Consider the following 16975-nt stretch of genomic DNA (forward strand, 5'->3'; position numbering starts at 1 on the left):
TGCCATAACTTTGAGCACAAAGTTACCCACAGACCAAGGTAGCAGGTGAGAATCAGTGATGTTGAAATACCGGAGGCACCTTTGTGCTGACATCTGTCCTGGAGCCTCTGGAAGAGCTTAAAGGGTGGCGAAGCAGGGAATTAGGTATATTTCCAAGGCGTTCACTTAGTGGAGTTTGGGGGGAAGGATATGTAATTCCTCTTCTAAGATGTAGTTATATTTATTATATAATCAACGAATAAGAAATAATTAGGGCAGATGGGGATGGAGCCATTCACATAGTAAAAACCAGTCTTGTGATGTGAACATTCCCTGAGTGGTTCTGGCAAGGGCAGGTAAGACCTGCAGGGTCCTGCCTTAGCAAGCAGAGCTGTGTCAGGGTGGTTGTACAGCCACCCGGTGTGCCCCTCACTGACGAAGAGACCAAGTGCTCTGGGCCCTCTCAGTTTCCCATGTGGCTCCTTAAATGTCAGCTGTTCTACAGGTTGTGTCAGTGCATGAAAGGGAGTGAGGTACAAGGAGCAAATGTTGCAATACCCGCAAATCTCTGCTACTAATGCACCCAACCTTGTCCTGGTATTCTCTCTCTAGAATGCTGTTTAAATGTGTTTTTTCTAAGCTAGCACTTTTTCTTATACAAGTAAAGCAAAAACCACAAATGCAAAAGCCTGGTTCGACATTAGTGCTGTCTCTCACTGGCAGGATCCCTATATTCAATAGCGGTCACACCAGAGTGCCTGGAAATAATCTTTTATGTGACCTTGTTGCTTCACTGCAAGGTTTAACATCTAAAACATCGGTGGAAAATGGGACATGTTCAAATGTATTCTGGCTGAATCATGTAAACTTTGCCCAGCAGCAAGATACGCTGGTGAAGCCTGCAGTTTGTGACTGTGCGTGGCACGTTGTGGCCACCTCAGCGTTAACTCTGTGGCCTGAGACCATGTGTCCCAGCAATATATGCTCTACCTTGATTCACATAACTTGTTTGGTTTTCTCCTGGAAGTCTGAGAGTCCATTTCAAAACCAAATGATGGTCATCTAATTACACAGCCATGTTAAAAGATGGTAAAAGTGGTTACAGGGCTGACTGTCAGCCTGCTGCAGGCTGCCTTGCCATGGCTGCTTCATCTGAACAGGCTCATGCTGTCATTGTTCCTCAGCAATTAAGTGGCATAAACTCCACATGGTGGTTTTATTCAGCTATCTGGCACTTGCTGGCACATCTCTGCTTACATAGCCTAGTAGATATTGCAATTCTTTTAGTTTTCTTTTAAAATGATCTTAAAATAGTTTTCTTCTTTCTTAGTTTAGCTTTTACTAAACAATCTTGTGACAACTTCCCTTGTGGGGACAGGAGCCCTCAGGTTTGTTGTCACAGAAAACAACAGCTACAGATCAAAGATTTAATGCTTTTAGAATGGGTGGTAATGTGTAGGGTCTCTCAGAGATGTTCTGTGCATCCCTCAAAAGAGAAAATCTACTTCAGACAGAGCCTAAACTCCCTGGTGTTTCTCTGCAGAGGAACAAAATATTCCACAGTTTGCAGAAGTGAGGGGAAAAGGGCCCTCCTGCTCCTGGGGCAGGAGGAGTAGTTTGTTGCTGGAATTTCCTTGATAGGGGAACTTACGGGATACTGCAACTTATTAGGAAAGATGTCTGCAGGGAAATTATTTATTTTTCTATGCTTTGGGGACTCCTGGTTCGGTGCCCTGCCATGGCATTGAATTGTTCCTGGGCATCCACATGCCTCGGCTCTGTCTGTGAAAGGACTGTAGGAGCACTCCCCAAGGAAGAGTGAACTTGGGATTTAATTCACTGATTGATTCACGAGGTGTTTTTTGCCCACCTTGGATGCAAGGCACTTAACTGGTGCAGAGCATTGCCTTGGAGTGTTCCCAGTCAGGCCCATGAAGGAGGAACACGTGTTGTTTCTCCTGGATTTTCCCATCCCTCTTTGCCCCATTTTCTTAACGTGATGGCTCTCAATAATTTTAGCAAGAGTCGTTCCCGAGTTCAAGAGTATGTCTGTACAGTCCTGCGCAAGTGAGTCTTGATGGGGATTTTGCTTTCTAATAGCTGAAACGGAGAAGGGATCTGCAGATCACTTGGATCTGGCTGGCTTGCCCCCTCGCCCAAAAGAAATGGATAGTCTACAGATGACTCCACCTTCTCCAGATTCCAAGAAAAAGGCCAGAGGGATCAAGAAGTTATTTGGAAAGTAAGTAAAAGATGAGAAATGGCTGTTCTCTAGAGCTGGGGCTTGCATGGGGGTTTGCTGGGAACACATCTTCCCTTTTTCCCCCTCCAACCTGTGGCTCTGTGGTTTACTGTCTCAAGAGCAGAAGCCAGTGTGGCATTTGAGGGAGCTAACAGCAGGTCAGTGGGACGTGGAGGAAGAGCTACAAACCCCGCAGGAGATCTTACCTATATTGGTTGCAGTAGGAGAAGCATGCCTTTTCCTTAGCCAAATGTGAATATGCTTTCTTCCTTTAAACTAGACTTAAAAGAAGTCAGTCTACTACCTTCAACCCAGATGACATGTCTGAGACAGAGTTCAAAAGAGGAGGGACAAGAGCAACTGCGGGGCCACGACTGGGCTGGTCTCGAGACCTGGGGCAGTCTCACAAGTAAGACGAGTGGTGCAAAGTGTGCTGGTGCTTGCCTTCCTGGCAACTCCAGTCAAACATGGGGTCCAAAGGAGAAGTGCAGTGCCAAAATGAAATGTCTCCTCTCCTGCCAAGTGGAAGCAGGTGGATCCAGGCCGTTTCCTCCTTTGAGAGATGGTCTTTGCGGGGTTGAGGTTGGTTGGGTGGTGGGGTCCTGCTGTGAATGGAACCTTCCTTGTCCACGGCTTTGCAGGAGTGCAGCTGTGAGGCAGTGCAAAGCGGGGTGTGAGCCCTCACATGGCAACGACAGATATTCCTCTGGTACGTTTCCTGCTGCACTTCTGGGGATTAAAGGCTAAAGTAAAACACTATGGTCTTACTTCAGAGTTTTAGCCACCCTAGCAGCAGAGGTGGTATTAATAGACTGTGTTTATTGTGATAGTGGCAGGAGATCAGCAGCAATCAGCGCTTCTGGTGCTGACAGTTCAGAAGTAGAGACAGCCTCTGCCTCACAAGGCTCACCTAACAGCCAGGCATGATGCACGTTCTCCCACGGAGATTGTCCCGACTCCCACAGAATACTCATGAATTAGGCTTAGTTTTTTGTTTTATTGTTATATATGAGAATAGGAGATTTGAGACATGGTATTTATCAGTCTTTTTTGGTAAAATCTTCTGTAGTGAGCTGGACATGCCATTCGCAAAGTGGACGAAGGAGCAGGTTTGCAACTGGCTCCAGGACCAAGGGCTAGGCTCTTACATTAGTAATGGCAAACACTGGATACTGTCTGGGCAAACGCTTCTGCAGGCTTCTCAGCAGGATCTGGAAAAGGTGAGGAATACTGGAAACACTGCTTTCAATTAAACGTAAAAAAAATTTCCCATTTCTGTGCATGCAAATCGTGTCTGTAAGGTGCATCCAGTAAAAAAAAAAAAATTTAAAAGATTAATTTTTTAAATTTTGTCATCTGCAGCAATGCCAAATCTGTTTCTTTTTAGTTGAAGTTTCGTAGAAATGTAATGCTCTGTAATGAAACTAATAATTACAAATATGTGATTTAACTTCTATAAGCGTGGACTTATCAATCGGGTATGCCACTTTAAGAGTGTCTCATTAGCACATAAGAGTGTCTCATTAGCATATGGGTTTGTAGATTCATTAGCACTTGTGTAGGGTACAGTTATTTTAAGCCTGTGTGAGAGAGGTGTAAAAAGTCACTGTTTTGATCTGACTACTTTCTGCACATTTTACACAAAGAGGAATGAAGATTTGTTACACACAAGGGTGATCAGTTTCTTTGTCTTAAATTGTTATAGAATCGTTTACATCTTGTTTTCTAAAACTAGAAACATTAAAAAAATTGATTCCGTCTATACTTTGAATCCACAGTATTTGCTAACATTTGAATTTTCAGCTTTTAAAAATCACTACCGTCACCAAATAATAACCCTGTTTTCTCAATGAGGGAGTGAGCTAATTCAAAGTCGTAGTTATACTACAACCAGAATAAGAAAAGCGTGATATGGACATAGTGGCTTGTAATTATGTTATCAGAGGTAACATTAACTAGCAAGCACTGGTGAAAGTGTATATGGGATTGAAGAGATCCTGGAATGCCTGCACTTGCAATTAAACTGGGGAAGGTGTTATGCATTTGGAAGTATTAATAAATTTCAGTAATTCCTGGGACCTTCATGTCCTCTTAACTAAATATTTCTTTTAATCTTACCTCTTTAAGTGGGAGGGAAGTAAGTAATCCTATCAAGTATTTTTCTGAATGCTAACATGTTTTATAAGTGGGGTGGTTTTAACCTGGTATGAGAGTATTGTGGCCGACATTTTCATACAGTTTGGAATCCACCACATTTTGAAATTAATCCACCACAGTGAGTGGGCCTTTCCCTAGTGCTGAACACGTGCTAAAATAATGCTGATACTCAGCAAGTAGAAAATACACCTGCCAAGTCACCAGCAAGTGCTGTGTACAGTGTGACTCTCTGAAATCATTTGTAATTCAGCAGAAGGAGAAATAAAATACAGTATTGTCTCTAGGTTTGCTTCTTTCCTTCCTTTCACAGGAGCTTGGGATAAAGCACCCATTGCATCGGAAGAAGCTTCAGCTTGCTCTGCAGGCACTTGGGTCTGAAGAGGAAAACAATCATGGAAAACTGGATTACCACTGGGTTACCAGTAAGATTTTATTACATGCTGAAGCAGCAACTTTTGATAGGGGTTCCTAATCATGGCTAATTTGGGGCTTAAGGAGTGAGAATAACACTAACTGATGCTAGATAACTTGGCTACCACACTAACATGAGTGTCTGTCTCTGCCTTAGGGTGGTTGGATGACATTGGCCTCCCCCAGTATAAGACCCAGTTTGATGAAGGAAAGGTGGACGGCCGAATGCTCCATTACATGAGTGTGGTGAGTAAATGGCATTTCTTTTCCTGACCTCTTGTTTGTGTTCTTAGTTTCTCCCCACTTTAATGCATGCTGGCATACCTCCAGATAGTTCACTAAAGACCAGGTGAGACTCGAGACCTGCGCTTTCACTGTGCCTATTGTTGCGACTGCATAGATACTATAGTCACTTAACATCCTCCTCCCTCTCCATCCCAGCCTCCATCTTCCTCCTGCTCCCTTTGGGTCAATTTGCCAGTGGCAGCAACCTTTTTTGCACCCCACAGCACCAGGATCCGTGGCCTACCACACACCTCTGCAAGCAGCCTTCTCCCCTTCCCACATTCACCTCCTCTCAGCCTCCCTCAAGCCTTCCCCCAATGGCAGCCCCAGCCCCAAACACACCCTCCTGCCCCTGCTATAAGGGGAAAGGGGGGATTCCAGACAGCAGCTGGCCCTGAGAGACAGCCGGCTGTGGCTGGAGAGGAGGTGCTGCCACCAGCCACCATCGCCAACCTTCTTCCCCTCAGCCTTCCTGTGTGTGGCCACTGGCCAAATCCTGGCTGGCTCCACAAGCAGCCTGCTTGTGGGGTGCAGAAGGGGATCTATGGCTGCTTGTGCAGCTCTTGCATCACAGACAGCCGTTCTCACGTCCCTTACGGGCATCTTACGGGATCCAGTGTCCACAAGGAGCCAAAGAGCTGGATCACTGCGATCTGGCTTGTAGCTTCCTAGAGCCAAAAGTTGGCGCCATCTGTGCCATGTGTTGAAAGTTTTAAAAAGGAATGTAAATATACCATGTGGTCGCGTTCTGCACATGTAAGTTTTGCCCCAGATGACTGGATCTACTGAAAGGAAGCTAAAGTTGGAGCTTACTCTTACTTGCTTTTATGGCATTGCAGAGGCTACACCTATGCACATGTAGTGTACCAAAAGTACAGACTTCACAGCTAAACATCTTGTGTGTCTCATGAGACTTTCTGACAATAATTTCAAAGATGTTGAATGGTTCATACGTTGGGTCTTCAAATTTTCTGGATAATTGAAGGGAGAAGGCTGAGGGAGGTCAGAGTGTCAGAGGCATCACTACTGCTAAAAGGATATGCCAGAATGCCATACTTGTCTGTGTGCGGTGTTTAAAGGACCCCTTGAAACTGTAGTGGGTGTCCTGTGGTAAGCTAATGCTAATAGCTGTAACCTATAGAAAACAGAAGGCCTGATACTACTACTCACCTGCAGGTATTTCCTATATTCTTTACAGCTTTAAAGATACTATCTTAAGGTGGAAGAGCAAACATAGTAAGCAAGAGTCTGGACTCATGCATGAGAAATGAGCAGTCTTGTGCTTAACAGTTGTGCATGACACTGATGTGCTCAGGCAGCATTTCTAAGTACACAGAAGCGTGCAAATTCTGTGGTCATGGTTCATGCAGCTGGGCCTTTGCTCTTCAGGTTGTTATTAATTAATAGAAGTAGGTGGAATTTTTTTCTTCAGCGAGCAAACATTTGGTCTACCTACCTATTCATGTGGATGCTTAGGTGAGGAAAACCCAAGCAATTTCCTTTGAAGAAAATTGCAGTTTTAAGAGCCAACCTGTTTGAAAACAGTCTATATTTAATAGCTTTTGCATAATGTATTTCAAAATGCTTAGCACCAGCGTCAGGTCCCCGCTTTACTGCTGGTCAGGTGAAGCCAACCCAGCAGGTTTCCTTTGTTTAAGGTTTCAGGTAAGATGAGATAAGACCTTTGTTCTTCTGTCAAGACACAAATGCAAACTGAGCATTGCCAATATTAATTCCTTCTGTATAACACAGAAGAAACCAATCACACTCCTGTTCTCTCATGAGCCATGCCCTGGGCAGAGTAAAAGTTACCTTTTTATGCCAGATTTGCATGTATTTTGTATAGGCTTTACAATAGCACCAGGAGGAAGCCTAGGGTTGATACATCTAACTCTCCTCCTGTAAGACAACACAGTGCTCCTGAGGAACTGAGCCACTGCCCAGGACTGACCTGCGTTGGCTACCTGGCATGACTTTGCTGTTGAGTCCGTTTTGGTCAAATGTTAAATACTTGCTGCTTATATAGAGTGGTTTGGTGTTTGTTCCTTTAGTTTTTTGTGTTTGGACATTAATATAAAAGTAGGAGGCAGTTTCTTTCTTCTGCTTCTTAAGTCTTGGAGATCTGATGCCAGTAGGCTCCATTGAGCTTGACCTTGCGTTGGGAGACTTTACCACTGTATTGCCTGGATGAGGATTGAATGTGGATAAGATGCAGCATAGGCTGTATTGTAAGGGAACTTGTATTATTCAACAGTCAGTCTTTTTTCTATTAAAAAAAGAAAGAAAAGTAATAGGTGGACAGAGGAAGCATGTATAGCCGGAGCTTTGCCTTTTAAATAGATATTCTTTCTGTTACTTCCCTTTAATTATAGATCACTAGGGATATTTTTAGGCAGAGTTTAACTATCAAATTGTAACAGCAGCTTCAGTGTAAATGATCAACTAAATGCAGCTATATGCAAAATATGAAAGAAATACTTTTTAAAATCACATGAAGTTACCCTGACTTAGCAAACCACAGAATAGAAACTCTAATCTTAGAGTTTATTTGGGCAAGCAAAGAATTTAGTCTTAAATATTCTGACAAAATAGAGTCCAGTATTTGTAACACATAAGTAATGCTAAAACATATTAAGCCAGTTAACTCTGGCACAAGGATGCATAAATTTATCTGTCAGCCAACTTGCACCAGCAGAGAGAGAATTGGACTTTGAGACACTTAATAGCATAGTTAGGACTCAATTACAACTGAAGAGCCTACCTTAGCAGGAATGCAAGTCTCGCAGCATGTGACCACAGTTGCAGTGCACGGGAGGTTTTCTTTTGTAGCACTCCTCTGGAGCGGCAGCAGCAGCGAGGGAGCTGGGAAGTCTAGCCAGGCCTGTCACATACTCCTCCTTACAAGCTTTTCATGGCTTGGCTCCTTGAATGAGAGAGAATCTGATTATTTTGTTTTTGAAATGCTAAATTTCTGGGGCTAGTCATTGGAATGAAACCAGAGGTGGGCAAAATGTGACATCTTCTGCATTGCTTAGTTTGCAAACCTGTCAGCAGGTCAGGGTGTTGGGTAGCACCAGCAGCCTTTTTTAATCTGGGAGCCTCATCTAAACCTTCTGTCTCCTTCACCATTGTCCATTGCCCATGTGTCCTGTGAGTTGAGCCCCCTTGGGTACCAGAAGGCTCTGTCCCTCCCCTCCTTGGTGGTTTGAAGGAGCCCTGAGTACAAGAAGGAGAAAAGGGAACTTTCATGGAGCCAAAGCAAAACTCCTGCTTGCTACTGCAGTCATGAAGGGGGGAACTCATCTCTCCCGGCTCTTGACATCCAAAAGCTACCTGTCCAGCCAAAGGCAGTCATTGTGCAGAGAGAGGGACACTGTGAGGCACTCTCTCATTCCTTTGCATGGCACGAATTGTCCTAAGAGATGCGTAACACTTTCCACAGACACTGGTGGGAGTCCGTTTGTGCGAGCTATAAGTTAAGTCCCCCGTTAGATGAATGTTTAAGTAAAAAACATTGCAAGGATGGAGCTTTTGGAGAAAGAACCCGCTAATTTTGTTTGTAGCAGTGATGCGTTGCAGGGAGGAGTGTGGCTGGGTCTTTCCAGGCTCTTGCCCTGCGATGTGTGAGAAGTGGCTCATCCCATGCTGAAAATGGTGTGGTGTAAAGACACAGCCAGGTTGCCTTGAGGTGCGTTGTCCCAGAGCCAACCTTCAGGTTGCCCTTGTGTCCAACATGCTCCCTTGGCACGTGTGAGGGGGAATTGGTGCTCCTGGCCAACCTGCCCTCCTTCCCTCGAACCTTAACGAGTGCCTGCACAAGGTAGGACCTACACAGTGATGGTGACCTGGGGCCAAGGAGACTTAAGGTGAGCCTCTCCACAGCCTGCGTATGGTCACCCTTTCCATCGTTCCATCACTTGTGACAAGCATTTTTAAAAACATTTATCATTTGCAGTTGTGGGAGACCAATCTGACACACCTTCGTATTTTTCTTCTTCCCTCTTTTTTTTTTTTTTCATTCTAACCATACAGAATGCCTCAATTTTCAGGGCAATTTATTGTTTTCAGTTAAACTTTCAGCTGGACGTTTGTGGTATTAAAACTTTTGGCAGGATTAAATGCAAATGCCAGGTGAGTCTGATGCACTGTGGTTGGAAAGCTGTCCTGGCTCTAATCAGATTGCTGAGGATGTGTCATCTCACCCTCTCCCTTCCTCGTTACCCCAGGTTTCTTGTACTAAGCTCTGTACCCTATGTGAAGAACATCGCCCAGGAGCTAGTACAGAGCAACACGGGAAGCTTTTATTTTGGGACAGATGGTTTGACGTTAATCACATGTCTCATATTAAAATCTTACCCCAGAATGTGTCAGATATGCCATTTTAAGCCAGGGTCCGAAGCAGTCTCCTCCAGTCAGGTGCTGGTTCCACCAATAAGCACGTTTATGTTTATTAACTCTCCCTTCCTCTTCAACAGGATGACTTGCTGTCCTTGAAAGTTGTCAGCGTCCTCCACCACCTCAGCATCAAAAGAGCCATTCAGGTTTTGAGAATAAATAACTTTGAGCCCAACTGTCTGCGCAGGAGGCCGTCTGATGAGGTACTGCTTTAAGATTAAATTGTGAAGAGGAATCCTCTACGGTTTTTCCCTGGTGTTTCTGATTATTCCTGCTCTGCCCTCTCCTCCTTTCTCCTCCTTCCTATTTCATTCTGTTTCATTTTCGGTTTCCTTTTTCTCATGATGTTCTTCCCAAGTCTCATGCTCTGCCATCACTACCTGGAACACCACTTTCTTTCCTCCACCTGTCATGGCCCCAGACTCATGTCCCCTTGCCAAATCTCCCGCTTCTCTTCCTAGTCAACAGCTAGCTGTTTTGGCTTAGTCTCTAATGTGCTGTCCAGGACATAAATCATCTTGAAATCAGTGCGCTGTTGCGTGAGTCTTGTGTAACTCTCTGGAAAATTGATGGCTGTGTCAAAATTTTCTGTGTAAAAGGAGTTTGGCCCTGTTACCAGACAAGAGACTGCCATCAGTTTGTTTTGGAAGCAGCATATGCTCGGTAGGGCAATGGATGATGAAGCAACCCAGACTCTTGGATTTAGATTCACGATGCGGATCTGCAAGGAAAGCACAGCAGCTCATGGAGCTAGTTAAATTTGCAGTTCTACTGGTAGAAATTGCAAGTAGTCCTAGTGCACAATAGGATAATCAAATGGCATGAAGCATAATACAGACCTGCCCGCTGTCCAGACCCATCTCCATGTTGGTATTGCTGCAAGATAGCAATCCAAAAAGAGAGGTTTTTTTCTCAAGTGTGAAGTGAGCTTGCATTCGTTAAGGGCGGGAGAGGTTTATTTCAGTAAAGATGGGGGCTAGGACAGGTGAGTCGGGAAGTGTCCTTAACTGCCCGTTCCTCCTGTTCACAGAATAACGTCACACCTTCTGAGGTCACCCAGTGGACCAATCATCGCGTGATGGAGTGGTTACGCTCTGTTGATCTGGCGGAGTATGCTCCTAATCTGCGGGGGAGTGGTGTGCATGGTGGACTAATGGTAAGGTTTTAGGCTGGCTTATTCTATTTTATTTTAAAAAAAAACGGCTGAGAATCACTAGAGCAAAGTTCTGACGTTATCTTTGCTGCACACACCTTATCTTCTTATTCTGCCTAATAAGAAGTCGCTATCAAAATTTATTACCCTATAATTTAAAGGACATGAATGTCTTGGGCAGAATTAGTGTGGGCAGCAATGGGTTTGATTATCTGTATTCCCCTCACAATTTCATTTAGGTATGGCATTCTCCACCTTCTGTCCTATGATGCTGTACACTGCTATCATGCTGTTAAACAGCCACCGTCTTCCTTCCTAGACCTGGATATGTTTTTATTTTGTGAGGAAGGCTTGTTACTTTTGTAAAATTTGTGATTTCAACGTCAAACCAGGATTGTTTTTAATTCCTCTAGCATCAGATACTCCAGGCAAGAGACTCATACTTGCAGAAGTTTGTTGTGGTTATTAAGACATATATCTCTGCTCCAAACGTTTTGCATCTGTTTATTTTCCATCATTCCTCTGGCTACATTTTCCAGAATTAAAGAGGATGGTGGGTAAACCTTTTGTGGTAGCTTCACACATTACATGAGTTAAGGGTGGATTTATCTGTTCCTTTCTTCTTACCTGCCAATTTGTTTCTATTTATAAGTCAAGAAGGAAAGCCTGGAGGTAGCATTTTATGAATCCTTTAACTAGTTAACTCTCTTTTCTCTCTCTTTATTGTATGTTTCCTGTAAAATACAAACAAAAGCCCCAAAGCAACCTTAGGAAGTGACCAAGATAGGCATGCCTGTTGATGTCCTTGAGACCTCGTCAGACAGTACTGGTTTCAGCTGGATTCTCTGTGATTTGATTAATAGGTTTTGGAGCCTCGTTTCAATGTAGAAACCATGGCACAGTTGCTGAACATCCCACCAAACAAGACACTACTGAGACGGCACTTGGCGACTCATTTCAACCTCCTAATTGGGCAGGAGGCCCAGCAGCAGAAACGCGAAGCCATGGAGTCCCCAGACTACGTCCTCTTAACAGCAACTGCCAAAGTAAAGGTAGGTCTCTTGTTCTGGGTCGGTGCATGAGCTTCCAGGTAGACATTTAGATCTCAGTGTGCTGGTTTTATCCATGATTGGAGGGCAGTTCAGTAAGGTCTGAGAAGAGGGGCAGGCTGAAAGAATGCAATGAAAGAAGCATGAGGGCAGGACTCAGCAGATCTGGGTTTGACACTTGTGTCTACTGTGAACGCACCACATCTCAGCCTCTGATATGCACAGACAAGAGGTAGCACTCTTGTGTGTTGTCCTTCTGTCTGTACTACAAGATGTTTGCGAGGGAGACTGTCTGTTACTGTTTATATGCTCACGGTTTAATGCAGTGGGATTCTGATCTCATTTGGGATCCTTTAAATGGTGTTGTCTTAACAGTGGTAGAATGAGGGGATGCATCTTGTTCTTTCAGATGCTGCTATTGTGAAATACGATATTCAATACGAAATTCAGAAGATCTTTGTTTAGGAGAGCAATGGGGTTTTGACCCTTCATTGTTGAAACACTAATGCAAGAGTAAGAGATCTGTTAATTCTTTGCTGACTCTCTAACTTGTCAATTTTCTCTTCACTTGTAAGCCAAAGAAACTTGCCTTCAGCAATTTTGGGAGCCTGAGGAAGAAGAAGCAAGATGATGTGGAAGAGTATGTATGTCCTATGGAGCTGGGGCGGGCATCTGGAAGTGGATCAAAGAAGGGTTTTAAACCTGGCCTGGATATCCGAGTATATGACGATGACGATTTGGACAGGCTGGAGCAGGTAAGCCAGTTCTAGCAGTTTGGAGTCCTTGACTGTGCTGTCAGGTTTGGTGGAAAAATCTTTCTTTTCACAGTGAAACCTTCCTTTTGCTTTGGCCTGTGAAGGTCCTGACTTCTTGCCGTCACACAGCACCATTAACAAATGTGTGTCTCAGCCCAAGGAGGTTCAAGCTGTGAACGCAGCACCTTTGGGACCTACTCTGGCATAACTGTCCTCTTCTCTCCTGACAGGGCATGCTTCTCCCTTGCTCTGACCATATGGAGTGTAATCAAGCAGTTACATTATTTGCTGCACTTAATTGCCACTCTGTCATGGTATACAATGAATTTATTATTCATTCATTATTCATTATCTGTTTTTTGTAGATGGAAGATTCAGAAGGGACAGTGAGGCAAATAGGAGTGTTTTCTGAAGGCATCAACAACTTGACAGTAAGACTTAAAAGTGGGGTCTGGGGAATAAGATCTCTGTTTCTGTAAGATGGATGTAAATCCCTTGGCAGTCGCGAGTATTAAATAGCGATGCTATTAATATAAATATTAATATTAAATAGCACTGCTATTTAATACAAATACACTAAGTACAACTTTTCTTCATTACTACTGGCTCTGTTAATCAGCTGAGTTTTGTAGTTTTGGGAGCAATTGCTTTGATTGATTTCAGTGCACAGCGGGACCTAGTCTTTGGATAGACTGAAGTGCCACTGGTCTCTGAGGGCTAAAGTATGTCAAATACTGTGCAAACTATGGGTATAGTGAAGCCTCATCAGAACTACGGGTCAGATTACGTCCTTTGGTTTTTGTACAGGGACAGAGGGGAAAAGAAAAATTAGCGGTTGAGGAAGATACCCGCCCATGCTGGCTGGGAGATTGCCCTGGCTGGGAGTGGTGGCCCATGGTCACCATCCCTCTTTGCTGACTCTCCACCCTCCAGGGAGGGCAGAGGACATGGCACCCAGCTCTAAGCCGGCAGGTTGCCCTTGGGCGGTGAGTTGCCAACTGAGAGTCATGGCACATTTTCTTGGTGGAAGCTCAGCCCCAGCCTGCGCTCCCCCAGCTGTTTGGGCAAGCAGGAAGGGGACTGAGCCACGAGCTGGTCAGGAACCAGCACGGGTGAAAAACGTCCTCAGCAGAACGAAGTGGTGGCTGGCAGGGCTGACGGCGCTGTTTGCTGCCGGGCACAGGACTGGACCGTCCCAGGTACTTGATTTTAGTTGTGAGGGCCTGAACCTTGACTCTTCCCTGCTTTCCTTTTTAGCACATGTTGAAAGAAGATGAAATGTTTAAAGACTTTGCGACTCGCTCTCCTAGCACCAGTATAACAGATGAGGACTCCAACGTGTGACAGTAACCACCAGGCACTGACAAAGGCTCACTTTCCTATGTGCAAGAAACGTCATCATTATACATGACGGGCAGCAGATCATGTACATTACATTGCTCTTGCTTCTGTTTGTTAGAAGTAATATTGGGGGGTGGAGAATTAAAAAAAAAAAAAAAAGAGAAAAAAAAAAAAAAAGGTGCCTACTCTAAAGTTGCCATAAGAAACACCCAGACACTGGTGAATGGTAATTGTTTTTATGATATTTAATGTACAAACTGGTGATATGTTTCAGAGTGTTGCATTTAAATTTACGTGGTATCATAGTGCTCCTTTTGCTCATGCACCGCCTCAGATAATCCTTTGTACTGTTTCAAAATAACAGATGTTAGGTAGAAGTATTGCGTCTGTAGATATTGTGCATCAGCTTTCTCTAGGCTCTCAGCTGAAAAAAGGTGTTACTGCTCTTTCAAGTGCATTTGTTCAGCACAAATACCAGTTCTGCCCTTCCTACAGAATCTAATGTAGGATTTTAGTCATCCATGCCTTGCATAAACTCCCCGGTAGCTCTTGACTGTTGCTCTTATTTTTATACTGTTTTATAAAAAAAAAAAAAAAAAAGAAAAAAGAAGTATATGAAGTACATATAAAAGCAAAAATTTACATTTTGCGAGATAGAGTGATGGAAAGTTCAAGGTATGGGGGAAGGGGAGAGAGTTGTAAAAAGATTATGCCAGTTTGCATACCAGCTGGTTACTGGAAAAGGCAGGCTGACCTTTGGAACCATTTGCTTTTGTTGCTTTTTACTAAGTGCACAGTTTAATGATCTTCCATTTGGGATGAAACAATTATAAAGCATGTTTCTTCTAGCAGTGACTCTAATGGAAACTGCACATTTTAAAACGTCTTCTTTCTTGTTCCCAGCAGCAGTATTTATAGCATTCAAACAAGGTTATTAACACTTCTGTGACTTAAAAAAATTCCTTAAAGTTGAGAGTACTCCCTGCGTATGGAAGGGATATTTTTGTGCTGTGACTAACGTAAAGATGGTGTAGTTGCAAAAAAAAAAAAAGTTATATAGAGAAATGTATAGGAAATATATTATTTCATAATATTAAACCTAAGGTGGGACTTTTCCTCAAAAATTCAAATATCAGACATGTTGCTCATCATTTTACCTTCTTAAAGCACAGCTCCTCTGCTTTTGAAGATCATCAGATTTAAAAAATCCTAACTAGCCAGTGGAAATCTTTTGTCAGCCTTTCAGTATTGCGAGGTGTCCTAGCCAAAAGCAAACAAAAAAAGTAACTCTGTTTATCACAGTGGTCATTCATATGGTGTTGAACGTTGCATGTATTTTAGCACAACGGCATGAAGCTTCTTTGCTTTGTAAAGGCAAAAAAAGTACGGCTGGAATTGTTCCTTGCGGTGGTGTGTCGCTTTACCAAGCGTTTGTCACTCATTTTATTGCTCTCCTTGCTGGAAGTGAGACTGTTTCTGACACATTGCTGGTGTGGTGCAAGGGATGTTAGATTTGTGCTGACTTTGTGGGTATTTCTGAAACACTATTAACAAAGCTAGAAAAGGAAGAAAGGTTCTTTCAGGGGCTTCCAGGGAGCTCCCATCGGATACTGGGGTAGATTGGAGACATATTCTAGCATTATATTATTGTAACCTGATAAGCTGTTACCAGCCTGGTTCTTTGAAGGATGTGCAGTGGAGGCTATTATTTATGTACCAAGATGAAAAATTTTATGTGGACCAGTTGTGTTATACATAATATCAAGTGCTGCCATTTTCTCTTTAGTATCTGGAGCCAGGCAAACAATCCATAATGTACACATAAAATAGTTTGTGCTGCTTACCATTTGTCTACAAACAAATCACAACTGATGCTTTATTCAAGATTCCTGACTAAGTAATGTCTGCAAATAATTTGTTGTCTGTTGTTTCTTCCTCTGCAGTCTTGGGGGTGTTTGAGCTATTTTATTCGGGCAGAAATACCACATTGTGTAATGCCTGCTGTCAGCTTTAGGGTGCAAATGCATGTGAATTCAGGGCTCGCTTTCTGTGAGTACTTAGCAATATGGTTATTATTTTACGTGTAAGTTGGAGTTAAGACCCCGCTCTCCCAAATGCTGCAGAAGCACTGGGAAGATGTGGTGCAGGCTTCTGAGCAAAAGTATTCCTGCAGATTCATTCTCACTAGACACTGGCTAGTGAATATAACGACTGGATATTCACAGGGGAAAAAAAAGGGGGACTAGTGATGCATTATTATGTGCTGAAATAGGCACAAACAAATACTCTCCGTTTTCTCTTCAGTCCAGTGCTATTAGCAAGCGTATCAGCAATGGCAGATGATGGTTTATTTTAAGTCCAGTGCAAGTAGCATTCTCTCCAAAGAACCCTTTTCCTGCATTTTCCGGTTGGAAACCAGGTTGTCCCTTCGAAGCTGCCTATCATCTGAACCTTGGTTATTTTGTGGGAGTGCAGTATGAAAGCAAGTGATAAAGTCAGGAAGTTTATGTGCACGTGTGCACAATTGATACCGTTGGAGTATTTTAATTTGTGCGTGTTTGAAGAGGGCAACATAACTGCTGTGTATTGCCATGTAAAATCCAATAAAGTCTGTGGAAAATGCCAAGTGTTTCTGGAAGGTGGTTCCTTTTTAATGTGTCCTCTTTTTTTTCCTTTTTATTTTCCTAGAAAGCTCGTTTTGTACTATTTAAAAGACAAAGGAGGGAGAAGGGGCAAAACTGCACATTCTTTGTGGACTGATTAGTTTGTTTGTTGATAGTGCCTGCAGAAAGACTCAGCTATCAACTATCCCAAGTGTTTTTACTTATTTCTGGGATCCAGATTTGAACCATCTTGGGTTGTTTGGTATGGTCTGATTAGAAAGTGTTCCCTGTTGCTCGGCGTGTGCTCTTCGGCAAGTCCTTGTAGGGTGCCGAAGGAAGGACTAGCTCTGGCCCTTCTCGCTGTAAAGGGCAACCGTCTCTCTGGTCCCAGGTGTTGTTCCCCTCCCTGTGCCCTCGCAGCCCTCAGCAGTCGTAGGAGCTGCACCTACTTTGCCAACAGGAGTTGAGCTTCCCCAAACTACGTTTTGTTGCTGGGGTGCAGGTACAAATGATGATCAATGTTTTGCCCAGTGTAGCCCAGATAACGGACCAGAGGATGCAGAACCCCTATCTTGTGATGTTCATTTCTGTGGTTTTGTTCATCA

The 16975-nt window shown here is 43.6% G+C and overlaps 1 protein-coding gene across 9 annotated transcripts in view; it reads left to right on the top strand.

Moving 5' to 3' along the window:
- The window catches only part of PPFIBP1 (PPFIA binding protein 1), a 117927-nt gene extending 101538 nt beyond the window's left edge, over positions 1-16389 (top strand). For all 9 annotated transcript variants that reach the window (XM_072875645.1, XM_072875669.1, XM_072875698.1 and 6 more), the window contains 11 exons: positions 2080-2221; positions 2502-2630; positions 3291-3441; positions 4689-4800; positions 4947-5035; positions 9550-9672; positions 10500-10625; positions 11486-11674; positions 12247-12426; positions 12792-12857; positions 13684-16389. In XM_072875645.1, the coding sequence (XP_072731746.1) occupies positions 2080-2221; positions 2502-2630; positions 3291-3441; positions 4689-4800; positions 4947-5035; positions 9550-9672; positions 10500-10625; positions 11486-11674; positions 12247-12426; positions 12792-12857; positions 13684-13770 (1394 nt within the window). In that variant the 3' untranslated portion in view covers positions 13771-16389. The remainder of the gene's footprint in view (positions 1-2079; positions 2222-2501; positions 2631-3290; positions 3442-4688; positions 4801-4946; positions 5036-9549; positions 9673-10499; positions 10626-11485; positions 11675-12246; positions 12427-12791; positions 12858-13683) is intronic.
- The last annotated feature ends 586 nt before the right edge of the window (positions 16390-16975 follow it).

Source organism: Ciconia boyciana, chromosome 1, assembly GCF_034638445.1.
Source record: "Ciconia boyciana chromosome 1, ASM3463844v1, whole genome shotgun sequence".
NCBI classification, from domain to species: domain Eukaryota; kingdom Metazoa; phylum Chordata; class Aves; order Ciconiiformes; family Ciconiidae; genus Ciconia; species Ciconia boyciana.